We start from the raw sequence: 27,923 nt of genomic DNA, 5'->3' as shown, positions 1-27,923 counted from the left end.
GTCAAAGAGGATTCAGGGAATGGGGAAGGAAGTTTTCTATTCAGGTAGCCCTGCCCTTCAATTCACAAATTCAACTTTCCTTCTGACCCACTATTCTTACTCCTTGTGCAGATGGTCATTCTGAAACTTCCCCAAAGCCTTCATGATAGCTTTGTGGAAGCTGTGTTCAATAGGCAGAATGTAGAGAAGCAAACCTCTGTTCTAGCCTGGACACAATGGATTCAGTGGTTAGATCCTTGGGATCCTCAATTAGATCACCATCCACGCCACACTTGGATATGCTCCATTGGTTTTCATGTAATATGCAAGGAGGTAGACCTTTGTCGGAGCTTACCTTTTTGACGAGAAGGCAGATTCTCTCAAACACTCCAGTTCACACTTCACTAAATTTACTAATCCCACCTCGGAAGACTTACTACTCCTAAAATGGGATTGTGACCCCATTCCGATTTGGTATTTAGAAAGGGTGTGATGTAGGTGTGCCTATCAAATACAGAATCCGTATTCCATATTGCAGTGTTTTGCGACCAAAATCAGGTCGTTAATCATTGAAAAATGTTCAACTCCAGACTCAGAGTGGTAATCTATTCACAAAAGTAAATTGGCCCTTTACAACCCCTTCCTCGCAGACCATTGCCAAATATCAAACAAGTCCTTTTTTTTCCTTCTTTTTTTTTTTAACTCTGCACAATTTCTTTGAAGAAAAATGGGCTGCGTTTAAAAAACAAAAGTTATCTTTATTAATAGGCATACACAGACATAATGGTCTGCTCATCTAAGCAGGTCACAGTCCCTGTGAGGGCCATCAGTCAGAGCAAGTTGTAGTTCGCGACCAGTCTAATTAATATCAGTTAAGTTGGGTTAAGACTCACATGGAACTGGAATTTTATTAATCAACACATTAGTACATGGTTGATTAGTAAACTTCAACTATGGTCTCAAATTGCAACCAGTTTTTTGCGTCCAGTAATTTTTACTCCTGCCTTATGTTCTTGATCGCCGTTAATACATCTGGGAGTGTTAGCTAGCTGCAGGTTTTGGCAGTTTGTCCTCCTTGTACTATATTTTTCCCCAACAAACTGGTTCTTAGGACTAAGGCTTCTTTTTCACAGAAGGTCGTCATATCGTTTCAGTTCTCAGTGCATCACTGTGCTAGCAATCTACTTGTCTCCTCTAACTACCAAAGAGGAGAGACTGCATCACCTGGCTCCTGTATGATCCTCAATTTTAACTTGACAGGACATGCGAGTACCAGATTGATGACCAGATTTTTCTTGGCTGTGCTAGCTTCAAGAAAGGCTACGTGATTTAGAAGCTGACCATCTCCCACTAGGTCGTGCTATGCTGTGAGATCTGCTATGCTTTTATCAAGAAGTAATCTCCAGAGGGCATTGGTGCCCTTTTCACCAAGGTGAAGGTTGCTTCTTCTGCATTGTCCAGGAGCGTTCTGTCCTGGATACCTGCTGGGATGTGACATGAGCTTCAGTCCACACCATAACCAGGCGTTAGTGTTTTCACTCTGAAGTTATTTACATTTTGCCAAGTCTTTGGTTTGACCTTCTGTTCAGAAGCCCCAACCTGAAGGTACTGTTTTGGTATTTTATTCAAGAGGGGAGGAATCTGAATGTAAAAGTATCTATCAGGGGAACAAAATACTCACCTTCAGTAATGATCTTTCTGGTGGATACTCTTATACATGCCGATTAACTACCTACTCTGAGGCACGGTTTTAAAATGGTTAAGTTCCCAATTTAGTTTTGAAGGACTGCAATTTTTGTAATCTCATTAGTCTTGGCTCCACCTCTGTTGTGCTAAGGTGTCAAACTTTGTTTTCTGAGTCCAAGCTTCATTTTAATTTAGCAGCAGTAGGAATAAATGTTGATCTTGGTAATGCTGTGGCTTTATCATGAACATGTTCTATATCTGTGTGTACGTTCAGAATAGGTCCTTACAAGTGATTTTGCTGAAATTATGCTGTCAGAAGCACATACAAGGAACATGGAGCCCTAGTTGGCTCTTGATATTGCTGAGCTGTACTGTGTATGGGTCCTACACTAACTCTGAGATTTTCTTAGTTAATATATTCCAAGCAGGCAGCACAGTCTATACAAATCCAGTGCACGGACCCCTTCTGGCCGCTGCATTGGTGCTGAAAATGTTCATGATAATGTCCCTATGCCGCCTGTAAGAGGGAATGTGGCTCCTATGGACATACTTTTTAGATGATCATGATGTAAAACTCTTAAGGTTGTATGAGAGGACATTGATTTTGAAGGCATCTGTATGCACAGTGACTTTGTGGACTGTGCAATCCTGCTGGCCACTACACAGCAATGTCGAGTGAACAGTGAGCCAAAACCAGAGCCATGCTCTCCAAACCCTATTGAAAGTAGGTCCTGAGGGCGTGGGGGCCATGTGGATGATCACAAGGGCATGCTATGTGTCTTACCAAGGCTCAAGTGAGTGCAGCAAAACCTGGTGTTTTCCTGTTTCTACTCAATAAGTTAATTTGTAGAGCGCACTACTTACCCGTGAGGGTCTCAAGGTGCTGGGGAGGGGGGGGAGGGGGCTGCTGCTACTGCTCGAACAGCTAGGTCTTGAGTCTCCTGTAGGCCAGCAGATCCTAAATCTGTCGTAGGCGGATGGGGAGGGTGTTCCAGGTTTTTGCGGCGAGGTGGGAGAAGGATCTGCTGTCGGCGGTTGCCCGACGGATGCGGGGGACGAGGGCGAGGTCAGCGGTTAGGGGTGTAGAAGGTGAGTTGTTCGTTGAAGTACGCTGGTCCGGTGTTTTGGAGAGCTTTGTGAGCGTGGGTGAGGAGCTCAAAGGTGATCCTCTTGTTGACGGGAAGCCAGTGCAGGTCTTTCAGGTGGGCTGTGAAGTGGCTGTGGCGGGAGATGTCGAGGATGAGGCGTGCAGAGGCGTTCTGTATGCGTTGTAGTAGTTTCTGGAGTTTGGCTGAGGTTCCTCCGTAGAGAGCATTGCCGTAGTCCAGTCTGCTGCTGACGAGGGCCTGGGTGACTGTCTTTCTGGTTCCAGTGGGGATCCATCTGTGGATCTTGCGGAGCATACAGATGGTGTTGAAGCAGGAGGAGCAGACGGCGTTTACTTGCTGGGTCATTGACAACGCGGAGTCCAGGATGACTCCCAGGTTGCGTGTGTGGTCAGTGGGCGTCTGTGCAGCTCCCATTGTGGCGGGCCACCATGAGTCGTCCCTGGCGGAGGGGGTGGATCCGATGATGAGGACCTCCGTCTTGTCTGAGTTCAGTTTCAGGCGGCTGTTCATCATCCATTCGGCGATGGCCTTCATTCCTTCGTGGAGGTTGGATTTGGCGGTGGGGGGGGGGCCTTGGTGAGGGAGAGGATTAGCTACTGAAAAACAAATGTTCCATTTGGTGTTTTATTGATTTATATTTGGTTTCACTGAAGACCAGAAACCCTACTCGTACCCCCACAAGTGTCTTCTGAGTCTGATCCAGTCCAACGTTGAGACCCAGTGGGACCTGAGTGCCCAAGACCATCGTCGGCCGTAAATCACAATCTTCAAGGAGGCAATGCTGCAGCTCTTTCAAATGCTTTCGGGTTCCTCTGGTGCACCTTTGGGCCTTAAGGTGCTCCATTTGGATTTCCACCTTCAAGTCCTCTCTTGGTGTCAAGTTAACTCGGTGGGAACTGGTCCTGTGACTGTCCACCGCATGTTCATACTTCCACTCCAGCCCCAGGGTCCGTGCCACTTCTTTCCTTGCTGACGCCAAGATCACTGGTGCGACCTAAGAACGGGCTCCACATTGTCTCTGACCCCAAATCTACTTCTGCTTGCTTCAGGCGTATGTTACTCTATGAAATCACAAAGGTGCAAACAGTCGATTTGTAAGCAGGTAATAATCCTCAGCCTCTGTCTTTGTGCCATTACTATCGGAGGATTGCGACCTTTTTGGTTCTTATTCTGACATGGTTCAGGGTATGCAAAATGTTCCATGACACTGACGATGACGAGGATTCGGATAACTTTTCCCCACCCTGCCCCCACTATACTGATTATGGGCTTTGATCCCAATTTTTCAGGCTCAATTCTGGGTGTCAGTGTGGTTTGCTTTGTGACTTCGACTCCTCGCCTTTTGTATTTTCTTCTTCCCAAATGTCAGATGGTATACGCAGTGCCTGCAGTGGAACCTCGTGTTTCCGTAGATCCTGCACCAGGGATTCCTTGCAGGCTCAATCCAGATCCCACAGGAGACAGCTTGGTATTTTCTGTGGTGGCTGACCAGACACATTTTGACTGCGAATGGAACACTGTTCTCCTGTACCTGTGTTCCACCACTGCCTCTCCTGCCTCAAGTTCTGAGAAAAGTCAGGACAGACCATGCAAAAGAGAGTATGGTATCTGGACCTCCTGAGCATGAGCATTTGCTCTCTGATTCAGTGACCAATTCAGGAGGAACTCCAATCTCTGCACCAGTGGAGGGCCCGGCACCAAGCCTCCACAACCTACAGCTCCATGCCTGGGGATTGATTGGCTATAGTTGAATGTGTTCGTCCTGCCGGCCACAATACTCCATGTTATCCTTGCAGCCTGACTATCAGATCAACAAAGTCCATCTACTTTAGACTCTGGCCAAAAATTATTTGCCTGATGTGGTTCTCGTCATACCAAACCTCTGCAGGCCAAACGTTCAGATGTATTGTTTGTTATCATTGGTAAAGGAAGGCCTTGCAGTCTGCATAATTAAAGGTTATCTGTTTCCCCTTTTGGTCTTTCTGTTTATCTGACCAACCATCTATAATTAAATGACCTGTTGTGATGCGTTATGTCAAAGGTCTGACATTTGTTTCCCGTGAAGCCATTTGTCTTGCTTCAATGGGATTTTAACTCAGTGTTGACATTTCTTACGTGCTTGACCGTTTAAGACAATAAATAGCTGCTCACTGAGACTATTCATGCTCAAAACAGTCTTCCTAATTGCTAGCACCGCTCCGTGCTGCATGAGTGAACTGCAGACCCTCTTGGTGCAACTGCTCTATGCCATCTTCTTTCTGGACAAATTAGTGTTGAGAACGCGGGTGGCCGCCTTACCCAAGGTATTTTTTTTTCCACACTTTTTAATCTATCACTCTGCTAATGTATTTTGCTTCCACCCCACCCTTTGAATGAGGGGGAAAGACTCCATTTGCTCACCCCATAAGGGTGTTGAGCTTTTACAGTGACTGCACAAAAGACCATTGTACAAGTGATCAGCTCTTTATAGGATTTTCTGGAGTGAAGGATGAAAGGTGGTGCAGAAAAGGACCCAGCCAAGATGAATAGTCCTCTGCATCAAACTCTTTTGTGCGCTGGCCACAAAGCAACCCACTGAAGACATTCAGGCTCATTGCACCAGGGCAAAGACCACTACACCGCTGGTGGGGGGCAGTGACTGTTCTTGACATCTGACAGGCTGCGTCTTATACATGTTCACAAAACACTGCTGCGTGGCTGTCTGGTACAACGGGAGGGCCATTTTATGCACTCAGTCTTGATGGACTTTCTGGTCGGAGCCCACTCCCCAGATTTTCACTGCTGTGGCTCTGTTCTTAAGGTGAAGTATTTGTAATTAGAAGCATCAATCAGAAGAACAAAAAGTCACTAACCTTTGCTAGGACTTGGACTGGTGGATACTCTATCTCATTTCAGATTTCTCACTGCCCTCCCACTTCCCTGTTCTGTGGGGTGAACTCCCGATCATCATCATCATAAGAAGGTTCCAAGTTAGATTTTGGCACGCTATCATCCGCAAGTTTTCGTAGTGCTCAACGTCTGAGGGTGCAGAGGGAAAAGATAAGAAACTGACAGTGTGCAGGAGTGGCGCTTGTACATGGCTCTGCTGCTTCACTTTCAGGGCAATACATTGTTTTTGCTTCACCACATGGCTTTGTCTATTGTCACATGGTAACATTTCTGAGAAAACATTCCAGGCCCAGTCTGGCACCTTGGGAAGTTGAATTATTAATTGGCGGTTAGACAAAGTATTCATCATAAAGAGTGTTTCCGAAAGTAATTTATTTATTCCTTATTGCTCAACTATTTTCCTACAATTGAAGTTGTAGGAGTACCACTTTTTCTCCATGATTAACTTGTTTCTTTTCACCTTTTTATGAGCCCTATATTTTTGATGGCTTTAGAACTTTGTACTCTTTACCCCTGCTGACCAGTAGGATAGTACCTGTGCCCCTCTCCCCTTAAACACTGGCAAATTGGCATACTCCTAATGAAATATTTAACTTACCTATAAGTCCCTAGTATATTGTACAAGGGTGTACCCAAGGCCTGGAAGTTCAATTCAACTTGTGGACTGGAACACCTATTGTGCTGTTCTATACAGTGGAATCGGAAATAAGGCTTCCTACTAGTTTATCCTGACTGTAGCAGTGTACAAACTGCATTTCAGCATGTCAAAATAAACCTTTTTGACAGGTCAAAACCTACCTTTTTAAATATTATTAAATCACCCCTATGCAGGTCTTGTAGTCCACAAGGCAGAGTGCATGGCATTTTAAAAAAAGTATGAAATGTAATGTTAGCATGTCCTTACAGTGACTAGCAACCAAAAGCTATTTTTCTCGGTGGCAGGGCTAGCTGTCCTGTGTAGAAAACCAGAGTACAGATCAAATCCCACATACTGTATCTAGGAAATAGACCTAGCTAGAAAAATATCAAAACAACTATTTTAATAGTTCTTAAATATCCAATTCAATAGTGATTCCAATTATTAAATAAAAGTAACTTTTAAAGTTACCTTTTCCCTACCTGAAGGTCCTGGGGGCTACATTTGCTCTCCCACTTATGCCAGCCTGTAATTATCATTTGAATAGGTGTGAAAAAGTTGAAATGGAGTCATAGAGGCAAAGAATAGGCTGAGATCACCCTTCTGAACATGTGAATGTACCGGTTGGGGCAGTGAGCATCTGTTTTTACATTAACAGTGTCAAATCCTTGTTGAGTGTCAAATCCTGCCTGACAGGTCTGCTGAGTTTACATATAACATCTTGGGGCACACTTAAAAGAAAGGGATACAGGATGCCCAAACAATTCTTGTGTACCCGCTGACTAGTTGCTGAAAGCCCTACTTTTAGTTCTACCATGCTTCTGCCTCTGGATTTATTGGGGGTAAGGTGACTGCCACAAACTGGATTTTAGTGTTAGATGTGGGAGTGTTCTAGTATTTACATAGTACAGTCCCACATACATGCCCAGCCCTTAGAACTCAAGTTTACTGTGGCAGAAGATTTCTGCCATCTTCAAAAGATTAAACGGGGTAGGGTTGGCCCAGGAACTTTTACCCCATTGCTCAGGGCATGCCCAAGCGTAATTCCCACCCATTACCTTGTGCCCCGCATAAATGTGACCTCTTCAGGCACACACTTTAGAACACTCCTGTACCGTAGAAAGATTAGATGAGGACTGAACCTGCTGTCTGCAACCTGAGAGGAGCCCTGGAGGACTGGGCCTGGTCTTTCTTGTATCTCGGAAAAAGAAGTGAACACCAAGGGTCATAAGGCTAACATTCTGTTAAAGCTACAAGAACACAATAAGCTAAAGGGTCCTATTCCTGGAACTGCCCAGCTTACCAGTGGCGACTGGACATGGACTGGATCCTGCTGTTTGTCCTCTGACTGACACCAGGTCAGTCTCTAAGTGCCTCCCCTGAGGGTCTGGGGGGAGGGGGAGGGGGGGTTTAAAAGTCTACTACTGTGGTGGATTGGGTTTTAAAGGACTAAAGTAAGAAGGTACAGTCTTTGACCAGGATGAACCTGGTTAGTGTATTTGACCCTCAGTTCATTGTGGTCAGTGTCAAATTGATCCTAGGTCCGGGTCTACCACGACCATTGACTATCATGGGCTCTTTATTCTTCTTGGCACTATTCCAACTGAGAACTTTATAAATTCATTTCTCCCGTTCCCCATATTAGATTTTTGTCCGATTGGTGTCATTTTATTTATTAAAATTTTCTCTGTTTACAAATTCGGTTTGAGATGTTTTTTGTGTTGCATTTCAACTTTATTACTGTTCTGGTACTACATATATACTTCACACATTGCCCTTAGTCAAGCCTGTCTGCTGTGTGCCATAGCTACCAAGGAGTTAAGCTTAAGTGAATTTAGTGCCTTTGAGGGTTCACCCCAATTAATAATCCTATTTTGTGCAACCGTGTTTTTACAGAAGTACAGTATGGAATTAAGTGAACAACATTGATGTTGTGTTTTACTTTAACAAGTAGCTTTCTGTTTACGCTAGATGATAGTGTTTGGTGTCCATGGGAATGTCACAAAGAGGAGGCTAATGGGACTGTTGAGCACAGGGTGACTAAATTACTGGGCTGTCAGATCTGGATACTATAGAGGTCAAAAACTGATGATCCTGCTCTCTTCACTGAACCTCATCCTAAGGGTTTGACAATATTTCCTGAGTTCCACTGGTCTATTCCTAGTTACTATCCTCCTAATGTTTTATAAAAAAGAAAACAAAATCACAAAATCAAGCCAACAGTAGCTTTCACTCTTAGTTTAAAATCCTGGTTCTAATCGATGCTTATCACAATGCTCTGATTTCAGTTCTGTTTTATTTTCCCAGTGGTTCAATCCATTGTTATAATACTTGTGTGTTAGGAGGAAGAGCAAACCAGGTCCTGATTTGTTAGTGTTATGTATACGTATCTATGTACATGGGATTTCTAGAGCGTGAACCTAACTCAAAGACAGGAGAACACTGAACATGGTCAATGACCAGCATAAAACCAACGAGTAAGAGGAGAGGAAGCTGGGTTGTAGGCAGTTAATACATTGTAATTTTCTTTAATGAGATGAATCTTCAACCCTTTCCTAAAGTGTAGCAGTATTGGGCAATCCTGAGGGGTATGGGGATGTTATTCCAGATTCTGGGTGCATAGTTGGAAAAGGCCTGCTGTCTTGTTTTTAAATTTTTGCCCTTCTTAGTCTGTAGACTGGTGTGCTGGATGTGGGTGTCCTGAGATCCACCAGAGATGGTGAGCTTGTCTGCAAGATAAGCTAGGGTGCTCATCTGGATAGCTTTGTAAATAATGCAGCTGGTTTTGAAAATGGTGCAGGCTGGTAAGGCGAGCCAATGGATTTCCATCAGGATGAGGGCGATGTGATCATATTTCTTCAGACCCTGGATGAGATGTGTTGCAGCATGTAGGATACCCCTAAGGGGTGCCAGTTTGGCACCTGGTAGCCATGTAGCAGAGCATTTCCACCATCCAGATACAAGAGTACGAGGGCTCGAATACCAGTTGTGAAGTCAATTTCTGGAAGAAATGGTTTGAATTTCTTGTTAAAATACCTGGTACCAGGACGTTTTTTTATTTTGTGTCTTGTCAATGTGTTCCTTGAGTGTGAGGTTGGTGTCCAGGGTGAATCCAAGTGGAAGTTGTGGTTCAAGGTCGCCAAGGTTCATGCTATTGAACCAGGTTTGTAAGGCATCTTGTTTATTATTTTTGGCAAATGACAGGAATTGTGTCTTGGTTGGGTTCAACCAATCAATCAGGGAATTTTAAGCGTGCTATTCACCCGTGAGAGTCTCAAGGCGCTGAGTGTGTGTGTGTGGGGGGGGGGGGGGGTCTGCAGATCAGTTTAGCTGTGGAGCCAGGTCTTGATGGTCTTCCTGAAGGTGTTCAGGGAGGGGGCGCGTCTGATGTCTGCCGGTAGCTCATTCCATGAGTTTCATTTAGGCGCTGGACATCCAGGTCTGGATGATGTGCAAGCAGTGTTTAAGATGTTGAATGTCTGAAGCAGAGGTGACTTTCACATAGTTATGTATCATCAGCAAATAGGTGAATCTCAAATCTGTGATCTGTGAGTAGAGCACCAAGCAGCCCCATAAAAAGGTTGAAGATGACTGCAGACAGTATGAAACCCTTGGGGACCCCACAGGTGATAGGGATCTTTCGTGACCTAGACGTGCCCATGTGGACAAATTGGTGTCAATTGGATATGTAGGAGGAGAGCCAGTGAAGGACATTAGCAGTGAATCCCATTTGAGACTCCAGGGTGCGTAGGAGTGTGGGATGGTTGACTTCATCGAAGGCAGCTTAGAGGTCCAGCAATATTGGGGGGCAGGAGTTATCATCTTTCTTTGATCTGTGGTCAAGAGGCCATCATCTGTGATGTGTAAAGTAGGGTTTATTTTGTGCTGCGCTGTTTTCTGTAGCTAGACTGGTAGTCATGCAGGAGATGGTTAGCATTGATGTGATCTTGTAGTTGAACGTACACTACTTTTTCAGTGATTGGTAGGTGAGTGATGAGCTGGTAGGTAGCAAGGTCATCAGGGTATAATATAGGTTTCTTTGGCAGTGGGAGTATTTAGCCTGTCTTGAGTTCTTATGAGAAGATGCTTTGAGTGAGGGAGACACTGACAATGGTAAGTAGAGGGTAAGAAAGGATAGTTACTGTTGCATCAATTTACCCTTTGTCTCTAAACCAGAAATGCCCTCTCTTGGACCTCCATCTCATGATTCTGTTATTCATTCTTTTAGAACTCTATTTTTGACTCTTAAACCCACATTTCACATGGAAGCTCTTAGCCTATTTTACAATGTCTAGCCTTCGGCTAGCCATGCTGCAATCTCTCATGATAGCGGTGTTCTCTCCTTGGGTGTTTCTACTTGTTTGTTTATTTCTGTGGTACTAAGTAATACATCTTTCTCTGCCTTGCCCAATCTCACATCCAATTTGTACACTTATTAAGTGAATTTATCAAGTGTAGTGTTCACTATGATAATATTTTAGCTGCTATTGTTGCAGTATTAATAATGCCATGATACAATTTTTGAAAGTATGGTGACCTACTTGGTTAGTCATCCAACCATATTATTCTTGGTTCTTTCCCAGCTGTAAATTCATTCTGTGCTCTTATTTTCTTGAACTTTTATTTGCTAGACTGACATTTTGCATTTTAAATCTTTAGTTAGCTGACTACTTTACAATTCTCCCATAGGATTTACTGATCAGTCTGCCAAACTCACTCTCATTCACTTCTTAAAATATGGTACTTTTCAGGGCAATGCTGCTTCTCATTCTGGATTTTCAGCATTTTTGTCCTGTCAGTGACAGCTGCACACCTAACTAAAAATTACTGAATGTGGCAAGACTGTGGCTGAGTAGTGGCACAACCCTGCATCCCGTCTTTCTCCTGACTCCTGCTGCCCAGCATCCAGAACCTGATCTCCTTTTCTATGGCTCCTGTCCTATCTGCAGCCGGGGGAGTTCCGATTTTCCATGACCATCGTTGCCAGTTGTGACCTGGCTCCACTACCCTACCTTCAATTGTTATTATCTACCAAACAGTCATTTGAACCAAGTCTCATCAATTTTGCAAAAACTGTACTTGGGCTGCCAGTTCTCGCAACAAGGCTCAGCTTGGCCATGTGATTATAAACATTTTTGGACAGGGTTGTTCTGATCATGGTGACAAGTACTCCTGGATTCTTCCAACCTTGGATTATTTCTTCAATGAAGGTATGATTGGGATCTGCAAAATAAGAGTAAAAACTAGTCATTGACTAAACAAGTCATTCACAATAGTCACCGGGAGACCTTTACTTTAAAGCTCCTTTTCTTTGCTGTCATGCTCCCAACGTCCTTACCAAGTTAGTTACCCTTTTCTGGCTGAAACAAGAGCAACTGAATTAATACATTTCAAGGGGCATCCCTGAATTAGGGATGAGTGATGAATATATTTACTCAGGTCTCATCATGGCTATGGAATGTGATTCTTTGCAGTCTTTCAGGTAGATTTGAGTTCCTGAATCTTGTGACGGAAGATTTCGTTATAGTCGAGTATACTGGTGTTACTCCAGGCATAGTAGCCTATTCTAATTTTTCACATTTTTCTGTTGCTTGTTTTCTTTCATTTGTGCCGGATCACTTGTTGAGAAACAGAGACTATCTGAGGAAGCTCGTTGCAGGGGCGGCTTCCTTGTATATTTTCTGGTCCAACTATTTTTACTATCTGAAATGTTGCTTTCTTGCTGGGTGGTTTTCTAATGTCTAGTGTTAACAATAAGAAAGACTCGAGTTGAAGAGGAAAAATAGGGAGTAATTATTTTTGTCATGGCCTTTCTCTCTTTTAGGAACAATGATGAAACTCCGGGGCAGTGGAGTGATATCTTCCTGAGTGGGTTCAATGAACAGATTCTCAGGTAAGGTTCTAGGTTTCCCTTGTACACAATCACATCTCTTGATGTTGCACTTCTCTCACATCTTCTGTTACTACTACAACTCTGAATCTTCTTTCTACAAATGGAACAATATGCTTCAGGAGGGATAATAGCTTGGAGAAAACTGCGACACTTGATCCATTTAACTCCAAGGGCTTGTCTCCTGGCACCCCCATACACCTTTTTGATCATAAGGCCAATAAACGCATTCATGGAAACTGTCTACATGTGCCTCTGCAATTATAAACACTTCCTCCCTAGATAAACGAACTGAATGAATGAGCTAACCAAAGCCTTACCCAACCTCGTAAGCTAATGAAAGGGAAGGGGAGTGCGGTCGGGCAGTTGTGGGACTCCAAATTCTGCAATGTGTTATCTGCGAACATCTCCAGTGAGAGACATCACCTAGCCCTCAGAAATAAAACGTAGTAATCCTTAACTCAAGTCTGAAGTCAAACTTTATCATTGCTTTGTTAAACACGTTTCTTCATTCATTGTAGCTCTGAAGGATGAGTATGAGGGAGATGGGTTGGGGAGCCACCCTCTGCTGCCCCACTAGATACAAAGTATCTAATTGGGAGGTGGGAACAGTAATGGAAGCACTAAGAGACCTTCTCTTAGCCCTTCCCTTGCAGAACTTACTTTAGAATCCTGTCCTCTGTTGTTGAGACAAGGGAGTGAAGGATCTAACATGCTGAGTAACTTCTCCCATGTTCTTATCTTCTTCAGCCCAAAAAAGTAGATTGGGTTTGGGTATTTGAAAGGGAGAGACCAGGAAGAGCTGGAAAAATCTTTTACTTCACACCATCTCCAGGGCCAACTCTTGCCTCAGGGCAGGGATGGCATTGTAGGATGATCTGAAGGAGGAGGGCTATGGTGGGAATAGGACAGGACAGAGAAGCAAGTGAGAGAAGTTTAGATAGAAAACAAGGTAACAGCGTCTTAGAAAGTAAAAGAAAACAACACAGGCAAAAGAGCAAGCTGCACCTAACTGGTGAAAAGAAAAAGGTTAGGTAGAGACCAAGTGGCACAAAGGATGAGTGCAATGAATACTGGCTGCAAAGATACAGGTGTGAGAGAGCGATGTGAGGCACAGAGGAGGCAAAAAGATAGAGAAACCTCATAGGCATAAGTGCAAGTCATATGGATAAAAAAGTAATAGACAGAGGGAGATTTGACAGAAGGATTTCCCTCTGATATAGGGGTAAGCTAGGGCTGTGTTTTGGCACCATTCTTTTAAATTTATTATATATTAACGGGCTGGGAGACCAACTATGTAAGGCGGGAAAGGATATCCCAAGATGTAATATGTGCCAAATCCTTGTCCTCCTATATGCTGATGACGCTGTCCTGATAGCCAGGACAGCAAATAAACTACAAACTCTGCTAGATTCTTTTAACGTTTTTATGAATAACCTAGGGCTAAAAGTGAACTGTACGAAATCATTCATTATGAAATGTGGTACAAAAAAAGCCAAAACAAGATTATTTTTACTTGGGGACTGGGGCTGAAGGTTCCATATTTTACTTAACTTGGGGTACCATTTGATGCTCATTTTAACTGGATACATGCTTTAGATATTAGAATCATGCAATTTCAGAAATCGATTGATGACATTTTTAGATTTGCTAAAAGACTGGGATGTAAACCATCTGAGGAGATTTTATTTATTTTTAAGAGCAAAAGCCTTTCTGTGGTAACTTATTGGGGGGGGGGGGGGGGTCTGGGGATACGTAAACTGCAAATCACTCCAAATAATAGAGAACAAGTTTCTAAGACGGTTTCTCTCAGTACCCCAGAGTGCCTCTGTCTCCTTTTGTCATGAGGAAGTTGGTCTGAGTTACTTGAAAGACCATATTGCGATTCAACCGCTGTTGCTTTGTCTAAAAACCTGGAAGAATCCAGAGGCTGCCCTCTGTAGAACAATACTGACAGACTGCATGAAGTTGGATAATAGCTTAGACATACCTTGGCTTAGGTATGTCAGAACGTGTTTCTCCAAAATGGGTGTTATAGAATATTATACAAACCCCTACACATTACAAAATGTATCGTCTGCCACTATAAAGTCACTCTTTTTCCAAAGTTATGTTCAGGTTGGCCCTATATGCAGTGAGACAAATCAGTCAGAGCGCCTTACTCAACCAAAAGAGAACCTGCCTTGTATCTCCAAATTGACCTAAATGAAAGATGGAAATTTCTGTTGACAAGGTTGCGGTTAAAAACAATACACTTCTTAGTTGCCTTCCCTATCCAAGGCTCGTGGTTTGCTTCACTCCCAGTTTGTCCCATGTGATAGTCATTCACCGCAAAGCACTATGCACTTTATTCTTTTTTCAGATTTTATTCCGTCAGAGGAAGCCGTTTATTCGCCCATTATTACTTGCTGCAGGTATTACGAATTATAATATGGCAATAGAGTTTTTACTTTCTCTAGGTACAGTTGAGACCATATATTGTATTTTAAATGATCTTTTCACTGTTTTTAAGATTCGAAGAAAATATTGATTATTTTAAAAACTTGTAACTGTTGTGTGTGCTGATTTACTGCTTTTTTGCTAAATGAAAATGTGTCTTTAATATTTTATGGCTCTTTTTAGAGTCGAAATAAAGTATTCTTGACTGAATAGACAGACTGAGGCACAGTTGAGAGTCAAAGAAACATCCTAGATTTAGAGAGATTGGAGGCACAAAATTGAGAGAGTAAGACCGGAACATAGAGATTACAGAAAGAGAGTGGCAGGCAGACAAACCTAAAATACATTAAACAGAATCAGAGTGGAGCATTGAAGAGCAGCATGTGTGTGCCATGAGAGGCTGCACCAGATGCACTCTTTCCCCTTTCTGACTCACCAACAAATCTGCTAACCAGCACATAGTATTGAGCACTGATATCTAAGCATGCGGCTGCAACATCAGCAGCGTCGAAGGAAGGAAAGTGAAGGAGGCATGCACCACATGTTTGATAGTGTTTCCACACACACACACACCACACAGCTGCATGCTGATTGAAGGAGGAAGAATTAGATTGAATTAAGTCAATATTGGCCAAGCCAGGCCTCCATACACTCTAACAAACCTCTCTACACTACGTCCCCAGAGAGTTTTGTACAGACTCCAATCAACTGTATCATAACACACTGCCTCGAAGGCAGGAGGTGGATTACTCAACCTGAATCAGACTGAGTCAGAGCACACCAGGTCGCACTAGGCCTTTATGATCCATGTCACCTAATTGTATGGAGAAAAAGCTATACTGAATGCTATAATTAATTGATGCATGCAGGAAACCCTGACTGAGAAGGGGACCTGTAACTAAAGCAGTGAGCAGGAACAAAGGAGAAATAAAAACAAAGGGCTAAATTAAGGTCAGCATGCAATTTGGCTCCTGCTAATGTCTCCCAAATGTGGAAGGCAGAATGCTAAAACACTAACAGTACAACATTAAAGAATCCTAAGTGGAGTAGTGGCAAAGCAAAGAGGGAATTGAGAAAGACTGGGGAAAACCAGCTTTATTCGTATTTGTTATCTCTTTGTATCTAATTATAGCTTGCAGAACACGTTTCCAACAAGTTCTCTGGTCCAGCTCGGACTCTATTTAGTGTGGAATACTGGCAAAGTGGAAGCTCTTTTGATATTTACTCCAAATTACTCTCTCCCACTGCACCCCCCCCACACACACACACACTCCAGTTGATGCAACATTTTTAATTGTGTCTTTGCTGGTTGCTTGAGTATTAAGTGGGCTCAGGGGCAAATAGCAGAACCAAGCAACTTTAATTTCAGCTTATCTCGAATTTCAGTTATACTCCAATTATTGGAGTTAACCACACAGTGAAAAATTGTAAAAGACCGAGCATGTGAATCTGTCATTCTACCAGTGAAGATCCTTATAACGTGAAGAACTAGTTTAAGATCTCAGAAAGGAGCAGAATATTTAAGAATAACCAACTATATGTACCTACTTTTGTTTGATCAGAGATGACTAAGAAAGAAATGGGGCAGTATCCCCCACAACAGTCATGCCTGCCAATGACCTTGCTCCACCCTGCAATCCTCACTGATGTAAAATTGCAAATTAAATCAGAAAAGCAAACTTAGCAGAAAAACAAAAACTGTACGAACCCAGAATGATAAGAAACTGATGTAAGAGATTGCATCATGAAAGAGAGAGGTAAGAAGATCAAACAATTGAGGGACAAGCAGAAGTATATTTTTAGGGGGTGGCACGGTCCTCAACTGTGACCAAACATTAAATCTGTGCATTCTTTTCCCAAATACTTGTAGGGAAAAGGGTACAGTATGCAAGGTTTTAAAGCACACATTGGTTTTTGATGCTTTTTTATTATTGGAGAGATTGGTGGTACTCCTAACTATGGATCTCCAGAATATCCTGGTACAAAAGTATTGAGGACAGAACATCAAAATGTAAGTGCATATTCGAGAGTACAGACTTACTATTCCTAACTCCACATCTACATACTATGAAGATATACATACCAAGTAAGTACATATATGTGCAGTAAAGATATAGAAAATGAATACTTGTCAATATTTTGGTTTTGTTTATTCGGTCCTTTATATTCTGTGCCATCAGTATTCTTGTTTTGATATTCAGGATGCACTTAGTGTGATTCAATGGAAGGAATACATGGAATCCTTAAATCCTATCAATAAAATGGTATTTAAAGTAGAGAGGTGTAATGCCGCTGACTTGCAGCTTAGTGTATTTTCTAAACATTTCGAGATGTGTGAAACGCGAAGTTTATGAAATCATTTTTTTTTTTTAATGAGCTGGCCTCAGCTCAAAGCCCTTCCTCCCACGCCTCTTGCCTTAGGATGTGGATGTCCAGCCTCCACACTCAGCATATTTTTGATGTAGGATATCCCTCTTGGAACATTTTGCATTAGGAAATCATCATGCCTAGAAGATCTGTAGGGATAAACCTCACCTCAAGTAAAGTTAGGAAGCTTGATCCGCTTTGTAAAGTATGGAGTTTACTAATTCCACCCAACTTCATAAGTGAAGTTGTTAACTTGCTACTAATTTTCAGAGCACTTGGAGCATATCTGACAAATACATTTTTGTAAATTAGTGCGAACAAACTGTTTTAAACATTGTAAAGCTGCAACAGTGATGAAAACTAAATAGAATTGAAGTGTAATTTTACAGGACAAGTTGGGAAGCTTCCTCAATGAATTGCACCATAAGGTTGTGAAAAAAATATATCGTTCAATGAAATTTGATCAATAGTACCAGTTAAAACTGCATAGACTTGAGGCTCCGAAATTGGCATACTCCCCTCATAGTTACAGACAGGTTGAGTGAAAGGTGCTGTACAAAAGGAGACCTTCCTCGGACGCCAACAGCAAGACAGGTAGGCATGTTAAGGGATAGGTGTTTGTGTGACCTGGAATGGGTCTGTTTGAGGCCTGTGGCCTGGATGAGGACACCAGTTCTATCTCCAGTTAGAGGAGCTATAGGTGGGCAGGCAGCTTCACTCCCTCTCTGTGATTATCTCTTGTGTTTGATGATCCTTGCATGGTACCTCCAATTTGTATGCTTCTGAGTTCTCCACTTCCAGAAATAAGGACAGTCTCCTTTTACAGAAATAAGGACAGTCTCCTCTCTTTCCCATGCAGTAGACCTTGCATAGAACCATGAACGTAGCACCCTCGATCGCTTAGACGAGCATGCACTTTGCGGAGTGGTGATTGTTGAAAGCATGGAAGCCTGCCATGTGTACTAGAAATGGAAAATATTTACTTGCAGACGGATTGTTCACATTCCTACAGGTGTAGTTAAAAGTCAAGCGTCACATTGTGAGTCAGTTAGGGAGGCTGTCCTAATAGAACATGAACTTCCAAGCACGTAGGTTGTACTTTCCAGCAACTCTACCAGCAAAAGTAGACTAGGCTGGTATGCATTCAAAGAGAAGTCATCTCTTCTTCTCACCAGGAGCATGTATTAACAAATAGGATGGGGGTGCCATTGCTTAGCATTTTTTGCCATGTGCATCTAGCTCTCGTTTTGCTCCTTGAGGGTCTATTTTACTTTCTTTCTTCTCTCCTCCTCTCCTAATCTCTGTCCCCACTGCCTCTCTCACCCTTTTCTGGACTACCCTTTTCTGTTTGCTGGTGCAACTGTCTACCTTCCCCTTGTCTTTACTGCCCTCTTGCTTTTACTATTTACTCTCCTTACGTTCTGCCCTTCGCCTCTACTTTCCAAGAACATCTATCTTCTCTTGTCTTTCTCAAAATGTTTTGATTCTCTTTCTAGCCCTCTTCTCCGTAAACCATGCATGGCTACTGAAACTTTAACTTGGCTGTGCATGGTCATGAGCTACAGCTACCACCTTTCTTTAGCCACTGTGCTTTTCGCTGTTCCCCAGTCTGGGAAGCCTACCATTCTATGGGCTTTCTGGAACTGGAGAAGTCCCCTATGACAATGGGACAAATAAGTTAGTGCAATGTGGCCATTTTATTCCTGCAGCTTGGTGTTCATTCTTGTTGGACAGGACATCAGGCTGCATTGATTTGATATGTTGTAACCAATTCACAATGCTGTGGGCTTCAACTGGTCGTCCACAGTACTGGGAAAGAAAATGTTTCTGATAAGAACATCAGAAACATTTTCTTTTTACCCCATAGCTGTCGTCTTGTAATTGCCCTTCTAGCTGTAGGTAGCTAATAGAGCTATGTTCAAGACACACTGCATTGTCTACAGAGTCTCTCTTGAAAAAACTCTATACCCACAAGGTAAATTCAAGCAATATACACAAAACAGGACACAGCGCTCCAGGCTTGCTCCAATTATCATACCACTTAACCATAAGAAATCTGCATGGCACTGCTTTTTCAGTACAAGCCGCCAAGTTCTGGAATTCACTACCAGCTAGCATTCAAAGCATTTAGTAGCATATATACTCCTGAGCACATTTTAAAACGTGGCTATTTCCAAGACTACATTACCCCACATGCTGGCAACATAACATGTAAAGTCAGTTGCACCCTCAAGCTCAATCCTCCGCCATCACCAAATGAGCAGGCATGGAGTAACTAAAGAGCCGTCGCGCACTTCTGCTCAATTGAAGGACTTTAATATAGTCCACTGCTGCAGGTCCCAAATATCTATCAACTATGTCCGCTTCTTTACATCTCATAGTGTCGCTCAGACATGAGATGGTAGTAACAATAACCATCTCAGCAGATCTCTCCACTTCTCTCTCCCTCCAACCATGCCAGCTCAGACCCACAACAATACACAACGTTTCTGATTGGAAAACCCAGTGCAGAAACCAGCTAGGTAGATCACAATCATAAGAAGTGCCGTAAAGGAACTTGAAGGGCTGTTCAAAGCTGCCAGAATACCCTAAATGCCTTAAACTGTGCGTCTGTCTGTCTCACACCATATGATCCACCACACTGCTGCTGTGTGCTAATTCCCATAAAACGATAGCCGCACTTCGGTGGTCATCACACATGACATGGAAACGCTTCCCACATCGGATCACAAAGCAATAACTCCCTTCCAATTACGCACCATTTATGGTGTCGCGTGCTATCCATGTAGGTAAGCGCTTCAGTGCCCCACATATGGATAGTAAGCGCTATATAAATGTTGCAATTAAATATAATCTTTCATTTCTGCATCAGCAAAATTTGTTTAGATTCTAATAATCTTTTTTTCTATCACACTTCAGAATGTGCTTTATTTGTGTTTCCATAACTGCTAATTTATTTTGAATTATTTTGACAGTTCATTTAAAGTTATTTACATTTTGTTATGTAGTAGAAAGAATTTACATCCTACAGTCTTTTGGCACTCCCTTAACCCCAATGAGAGTGTTACATAGATCACCTAACAAATTTCTCTCATTTTGTAGCAAGAGAAAGAAAAGTAAACAACATCTCTATGTTAAAATTCTAAGCAGCAATTTGTCAGAAGACATAGCCTGACAATTGACCTCTGTCTTTGAATCGACAGCAAATGTGACAAGATAAAAAACAGGATTTACAGGCCTTTTAATTGCGCATTCACTTATTTTTTTTTTAAACTGTTTTTATTTATAAGAAAATGCATCAGTACAAATATTATGCATCGTACTGACATGTCCACTGAGGAAAACAAGACATTGGCATCAAAACATTACATACAGTGTGTAAAGTATTACATCCGTTTGCTATCCCCGGGGGGCCCTTGACTCTCCCCACAACACGTAGATGGATCAGAACCGTATATACCATACTAGAATGCTGTCTTGGGGTCACACACTTACCCATGTGTCATATCGCCGGTGAAGGGGGCCCAGTATCAATCGTGAGGCGGGCCATTAGTGCTTTCCTCTCACGCCGCATTTCCACTGTTGGGGATATGCAGATGTCCCCTCAGTATTTGTTCCATTTTCCCCATTTATTATCCCATTTCCTGGGCCATCCCCATCCCTTGAAGACAGTTTTCTCAGCTATCATTACACAGTCCATAACTTTCGCCCAGTCTGTTACCTGTGGACTAGTGTCCTGTCCCCACTTCTGTGCTATATTACGCTTTGCAATCATCCACCCCATTGCGGCCCACGCCTGTTCCATCTGGGAAAGGTCGGTAGCCTCCCATATGTTAAGGAGGCAGAGTTTGGGAGAGGGATGCAGGGGCTTGTCACACATCCTGGCCAATTGGCGTGTCACCCTTTCCCAATAATTTTGTATGTGTGGACATTCCCATAATATGTGTATGAAAGTGCCTACTTGGGTGCAGTGTCTAAGACGGAGCACATCTGACCGCCTCCTCAGTCGGAACAGTAGCTTAGCATCAAAATATACCCGGTGGAGTATTTGAAGTTCTATGAGGCGGAGACGCATGGGGATTGCTACCTCTCTAGGAGAGGCGAGGCCGTCTCTCCCGTCTTCGTCTATAGCACCCAAATCAGACTCCCAATTTGTACGTAATTTATGGATAGGATCAGTGCGATTTATTTTATTTTATTTTTTTTTAACCAATTTTTTGACCAATTTTTTTAATCGTTAGGGAGATGGCCTTGGGCTCCATTGGATCCAATAACAACCGATCCTCCAATGGAGAAGAGTCAGGGAGAGGGGTACAGTAGAGATCCCGATAGTGTCCCACTTATCAAACCCGGGGCATTTACTGAGAGAATCCAGGATATCTGGTTCCCATAACGGAGTTGCTTTCATTAGGCAGTTATGCCACCCCAGTCTCCTCGTAATTCTGTGGCATATTTCAACCGTGCGAGCCATGGGGCCTGTCAAGTTAAGTCTACGGGGGTTGGTATACAACGCCCTATTATAGCCCCCTCGTCCCATGAGCCAGTGATCGGTTCGGAGATTTGGATCGCCGTGTGGGCCGAACACCCAACTAATAATTGCCGTCAATTGGGATGCCTGGTAGTAAAGCCGTATGTCAGTTAATCCTATCCCCCTGTCGTACCATCCCATGGTGAGTTTGTTCACAGCAATCCGAGGTGGACGGTCCTCCCAAAGTAATCCCCGCACCACATTGTTGATTTGGGCAAAATATGAGTCTGGGATTGGATATGGGGCATTTTGAAGTGCATGAAGAAAACGCAGGAGCGCGAGCATCTTAAACATGGATGCACATTCAAAAAGGGTGAGAGGGAGAGAATGCCAATGTCGGGTGTCTGATTTTAGTCATTGGAGAGGCTCCAATAGATTTCGCTCCAAAAAGATTTTGGTATCTATGGTTACAAAAACTGCCAAATATCAAAAGCCTTGAGTGGCAACCGGTATCTCATATCCCCTCGGGCTGGGTGGGGCTCGCCCCACAGTATGTACATCTGGGATTTGGACCAGTTTATCCGATAACAAGAATGCGCTCCGAATATATGAAATATATGGAGTACTCTCCGCAGCAAACGTGCTGGAGAAGTTAGATAGAGGAGGATATCGTCCGCGTATAGGGAAATGCTATCTTCGTGATAGTGCGTCCATTTGAATCCCCGCACACCCGGATCTCCCCTGATCCAGACCGCAAGTGGCTCCAATACAAGGTCAAAAAGAAGTGGGGACAGCGGGCAACCTTGCCTTGTGCCTCGGTGGAGGGGGAAAGTGGCCGAGCGATGATTAACAGTGACGTATGCAGTGGGTTGTGTGTATAGTAGCTTAATCCAGCCTATCAGCTGGGGACCGAATCCTACGTGACTCAACACAGCGAAGAGGAAGTCCCATTCAATGGTATCAAACGCCATGGTGGCATCGAGGGATAACAGGATTGCTTTCTCTTCAATAGTACCGAGTCTTCCCAGGGCCCCATGCACCTGTTGTAGATTTCTGGCTGTATTCCTACCCGGCATAAAGCCGGATTGGTCTGGGTGAATTAAATCGGTGATATAAGGGAGGATTCGATTAGGCAGGAGCTTGGCAAGGATTTAAGATTCTCCTGTGAGTAGGGATATTGGGCGATACGATTTGCAATCTTCCGCTGGTTTGTTGAGCTTGTGTTCAACCACTATAGCTGCCGTACGTATATCAGCAGGAAGGAGCCCTGACTGGTAGCATTCGTTATATAGGCCCAAAAGATGGGGTGCTAATTTTGCAGACATGGGCTTGAAGAGCTCAATGGGAAGTCCATTAGGGCCCATCGCTTTGCCAGAGCGTACCCCATTATAGCTTTTTGAATCTCCTTAACGGCAATGTCTGCCTCTAAGGCGTCCCTATCTTGCGGGGAAAGGCACGCCATATTGATAGTGGCAAGTAGATCAGTCGATAGTGGGGCCTGAGAGGCATCGGGGACCCTATAAACTTCTTCGAAGTAAGAGGCAAATGTAGTCGCGGTTTCCTGAGGATCGGTAAGGAGCACCTTATCGGGACCAGCTATCGCATGAACCCAACGTGTCACCTGCTCCTTATGTTCCAGCTAAGCCAGGAGCTTGCCTGTACGCTCGCCCTGTTCATAAATTAGATGCCGGGTAGTCAAGGAGCGCATCGTGGCTTCCTCCAAAAGGATCTGTCTATAATCTTGCCTGATTTTGAGAGTGTTGTATAGTGGGATCAGGGGCCTGCAAAAGGGTTTGTTTCTCCAGGGCTAGTATGTCTGTTTCTATTTCGACCACCCTTCGGGAGCGTTGGGTTCGATGCCCCACCGTCAAGGATAGTGCCCTGCCATTAATTACCGCTCCAAACGCCCCCCAGAGCGTCACTGCCGAGGTCACCGACCCCACGTTTTCTTAAAAATATTAGTCCGTGTCCTGCAAGAGGGTATCCCTAATGTGAGGTATTTTAAGCGCCCATGGCTGTATCTTGATAGAGCCTGGTTGCCTAGTCCTTGATTAGCCAAAAGTCGTTAAGAGGTAAGTGATCAGAGATTCCTCGTGCCAGACAGTGGGCCTCGTTGAAAGTATATATGTCTTGGGCGTGAGTGAAGATGTAATCAATGCGGGATTGACTTCCAAGTGCTCCTGATTGAAAGGTGTGGTGAGTGTGTGTGTGGGGTTCAGCCACCTCCAAATGTCTACCATACCCTGGGCGTTGGCAAACTCCTGGAGCTGCGAGCCTCGTGCCGGGTCATCTCTGGGTGGGAGACGATCCCTAGAGCCATCCATCGTTAAATTGAAGTCACCTCCCATGGTAGTTCCATTAACAGCGTCCCAATGTCACGTAGTGTCCATTGCTGTAGACCTGGGGGGGCATAGACTGAGACTATATTCAGGGTGCGTCCTTCCCATGTGCCTGTAACGGCTGAGTACCTACCCAGAGTGTCAGTCCATGTATTATGCGTAATGTATGGGCAACCCCTCCGAAGAAGAACCCCCACTCCTCTGGATCCCGATGAAAACCCAGAGTGTACCACCATGTTGTATCCCTTCCTATTCCGGGCCATGCATGAATTTCCAACCAAATGAGTCTCTTGCAACATTACCAAATCCAGTTCTTGTCTTTTAACATAGCGCGAAACAATACCCAGTTTGATCTTGATCCAGTCAATTCACATTCCAAGTGGCCACACTAAGTCCTCTACCAGGCGCCATCAAACATTTGCGATGAAGAGATCATACTTTCGGATGGACCCACCCAGAAAGGACAGCAGGGAACGCCCTGCCAGGCACGACACGAATCAACTCTTTGCCTAGGGCAGCGCCAATAATGTCTACATGTATAGCAGATTGTAGGAACATGTATAGTATTAGCATGCCAAGAGTTATGATGCACCAATGCGAAAAAAAAAGGAAACATGTGAAACAACCCCCCCTCCCCATCCAAACTGGAACCCCCCCCACCTTGCCTCCCTGCACAGCGCGCCTAAAACTCCCCACCCCACCCCCCCAACTTGCAGAGTGCCTGTCGCCCACCCTTGTCAACTTCGGGTACGTGAGCAACCCCACTCCCAGAAACCACTTTGCTCAACACCAAGAATCAGCCCCAGCCTCTAGGTCCTTTGGGCATCACTTTAGTAACATAATGGTTTAGGGGCACATTTTGCCATTTTTAAGTCAAAACCATATATAAACTTATGTTATCGACCGCTCAAAATCATGGGGTCGTCAGAGGCCCCAGACAGGCATGAGTGCCTAACTTAATACAGTCAAAGCCACGATAATTCCCAAGTAAGCAGGAAGAACCAGCGGGCCATCAATCAGACTATTATCAGAAATCAATGTTCATAGTCACCCCACGGTTTCCTGAGAGTCTGAATCCGAGTGCGGAGAACGCCGCTGTTGCCGCCAGTCGCCATTTCCAGTTGTTGCAGCCGGAGACTTGAGCTGTTTCTTGCCAGCGGTCCGCCAGCCTTTGAGCCAATCCCAGGCGTCCTCCGGCTTTGTGAAGAACCATAGCTTGACCTCAGATTCGACACGGAGTTTATCTGGGAACATCATGGTGTAGTTGATCTCCTGATCGCCCGTTTCACCTCCAAGAAGCTACGCCTTTGCTTCTGGACCCCCAATGTGAAGTCCGGAAAGAATGTGTACCCAGCTGTTTTCGATTGTCAACGGGGGGGGGGGGGAGGGTCGACGAGCAGTCTGGAGGATCACATCTCGGACACGAAAATTAAATACGCGAGCCAAGAGCGGTCGGGGTGGAGCACCCGCGGTTTCAGCCTTCCCCCAGGTACACGTTGTGCACGTTCGAAGGAGAAGCACTTAGACAGACCACGTGGCTGAAGCTGTTTCAGGATGAGTTCCTCTACAAAGAGGTCCCCTGCTTGCCCCTCCGCCTGCTCCGGAATTCCAAGAATACGGACATTGTTACGCCTCATCCTACCTTCGTAGTTATCTAGTTGTAGAGCCAAGGCATCATGAGAGGTGCGCAGTTCAGAAACCTGCTTTTTTAGGAGGGTGGTGTCAGTCCCCAGTTCAGCCGTAGTAGCTTCGACCTTGCTTACACGCTCCGCCATCCGCCACTTGTCCTTCCTTATCAGGATCAACTCCGTGGCGACCGTATCAATCTGAGTCTCTAGAGAGGTACGCACTGCGGTGATCGCTGTAAGGAGGTCTTTGTTCGTGGGTTCGGTTGTTTCATTGTGGGCCACAGCCGCTCCGTGGTCCTCACCCTGATGTTTCTGCCAAGCCAACTTGTCTGGCTTGGCTTGGCCTGCGTCGCATTTCGCCCTCTGCGGCCCGTCGCCATGTTGGCTCTCACAGGGGGTAACAGGGGGGAGTCCAGCTGCACCCACTACTCACCGCTGCCTGCAGTGAATTCCTCCACCCGGCCTGTCGGGTTTGGCAGGTGCAACCCCAATCGTTTAACCAATGCCTCTCCTGATGGTACCCCAGTGAGATGCGCGTGGTCCAGAATGATCACCAGACGATCGTCGGGAGTCTCAGAACGGTGTTGTATGCCATGGGCCAGATGTAATCACCTCTTGTCAGGCATGATATAGACTATTTGATGGAATGGCACTGGGACAGACCAGAGCGGCAGCCTGGGGTGTGGCCGAAAGGAGCCACCACGATTCAACAGTACTGTTGAGGCCCACTTCTGATACCCCTTTTTCTCATGGGTCAGGAAAGGTCGCCTGTGGGTTCCCACCACTGTATGCAAAATGGGCCCAAGGTTTCTCCGGTCCCCCCGTCCAACACCCACAGGGGGTCAACTCAGTCCGGGCCCAGAGACGGGCCCTGCGGCTCCCACGAGGCCTCCGTGCACCACAGCATCACACTTACTCCCCTTAAGGTCCGCTAGTTTCCACGGGAGTCACCCAATCCGGCCAGCGGGTGCCCGGTAGTCTCACAGGTCCTCCAGTCCGCACACGTCACTCAACGGGCACTCCAGAGAAGACCAACAGCAAGGAGGAAAGGCCCCGGTGAAGCCAGCCGCAACGTCTGAGTCCCGGTCACAATGGAGCGGGGATCTGTCTCGGCCCGTATCAGGGCCCCACTCGCCCCTCGCGGCACCCTCCTTGATCAGGGTCCTATGTGGCACCCGCTCAACACACCTTCTAAAAACGGCTGTGCCGCCCGCGCGCACTTGCAGGGTGATCGCGACCCAGGCCGCCGCCACAGTCTCGCATGAAGTTCCTGCGCCGGGAGGCGTTACTGTCCTTCGGCTCGGCCCCAACCATCAGAGCTGGTGCTGGATGTAGCTTCTATCTGTCTTCTCCAAAGGTGCTCAAACTTCGTCTGCAGTAAGACCACACACCATGAGCTGCCGTCATCCCCTCAAGAGAAGATTTCGGCCAGGGCGGATGAAGTTAGACTGATGTTCTCTGGAGTGGTGCAGCGGAGCTCAGTTACCCTGCGGCCATTCCCATCGGCGGTTGGCCATGCCCCCGCGCATTCACTTTTTAAACTTCTCCCGCACCTCTACTACTACTACTACTGTGTCAATTACCTGGGTAGTTTAGTGGTAGGCCAAGATAATATGGGCTGGCCAGGCCCTAAAATGCCCCGTGCCCCCCCCCCCCCCTTCCAGACCTTTGTGACCACAGCCCAGGGCAAACAATCAAGCATACAAAAGTAAACGTGTATTTGCAGACTCATGGAAATGCACGATCAACTCAACAATGTTTTAAAGTCCCCTACCGCAACCACAGCCAAAACCTAAGGGGCTCATTGCGATGGCGTAACAATCGCCACCGCCGGGCCGGCGGTGGCGATCGTTATGCCATCTGAATGAGAAATACCCCCCGCCATATTATGATGATGGTGGATATCGCGGCGGACGCAAAGTCCGTCCGCCGCTTTTCAGCTGGTCGGCAATCGTTACGATTGCCGGCCAGGAGGAGCTGGGCCACTAATATGGTGGCAGTGCCTAGCAGGCACCACCCACCAAATTAGGATGTGGGTGATTGATGGGCCTTTCCAGCCAGCAGCACCGTCCGCAATGGTAAAAGGCCACGATGCGCCTGCCAGTATGGCGGGCGCATCCTAATTGGACCGCCGCATGTCTGGTGGGCGGTCCCATCACCGTTATGGTGGCGGGCGGACTGATGTCTGCCGCCATCATAATGAGGCCCTTAGTTCTCTGGACAAAGTTACATTTTGGCTGGAGGCCTTGCTTTCTGGAATTGAGTAACTGAATCTCGGCAAGAATTAGAACACCAATGGATCCCATGTTCAAAGGTGAAGGGCTCCCCATGGTAAAGTATAGGGAAAACTTAAAAAGTCTATTAAACTTAATAATGGATTAGTAAAAAATGTTATGTTAAATATTAATTGTATATATTTTAACTGTAGAACAATAAAATGGTACACCACTATTAAACTTAATTTTGAATGAAATTGTTAATTTAAATATATT

At 45.0% G+C, this 27,923-nt stretch overlaps 1 protein-coding gene across 7 annotated transcripts in view; it reads left to right on the top strand.

Annotated features, from left to right (window-relative positions):
• LOC146811566 (telomerase protein component 1-like) overlaps positions 1-27,923 on the top strand; it is a 1,575,504-nt gene that overhangs the window by 422,502 nt on the left and 1,125,079 nt on the right. For all 7 annotated transcript variants that reach the window (XR_014966741.1, XM_085618541.1, XM_085618539.1 and 4 more), the window contains one exon: positions 12,125-12,193. Coding sequence is in view for 6 of the 7 variants with exons in the window: in XM_085618541.1 (XP_085474667.1) it covers positions 12,125-12,193 (69 nt within the window). In the remaining variant the exon portion in view is untranslated. The remainder of the gene's footprint in view (positions 1-12,124; positions 12,194-27,923) is intronic.

This window comes from Triturus cristatus, chromosome 7 (assembly GCF_964204655.1).
Source record: "Triturus cristatus chromosome 7, aTriCri1.1, whole genome shotgun sequence".
Lineage (NCBI taxonomy): Eukaryota > Metazoa > Chordata > Amphibia > Caudata > Salamandridae > Triturus > Triturus cristatus.
The sequence above is the reverse complement of the archived record's forward strand: the minus strand, read 5'-3'. Positions and strand labels throughout refer to the sequence as shown.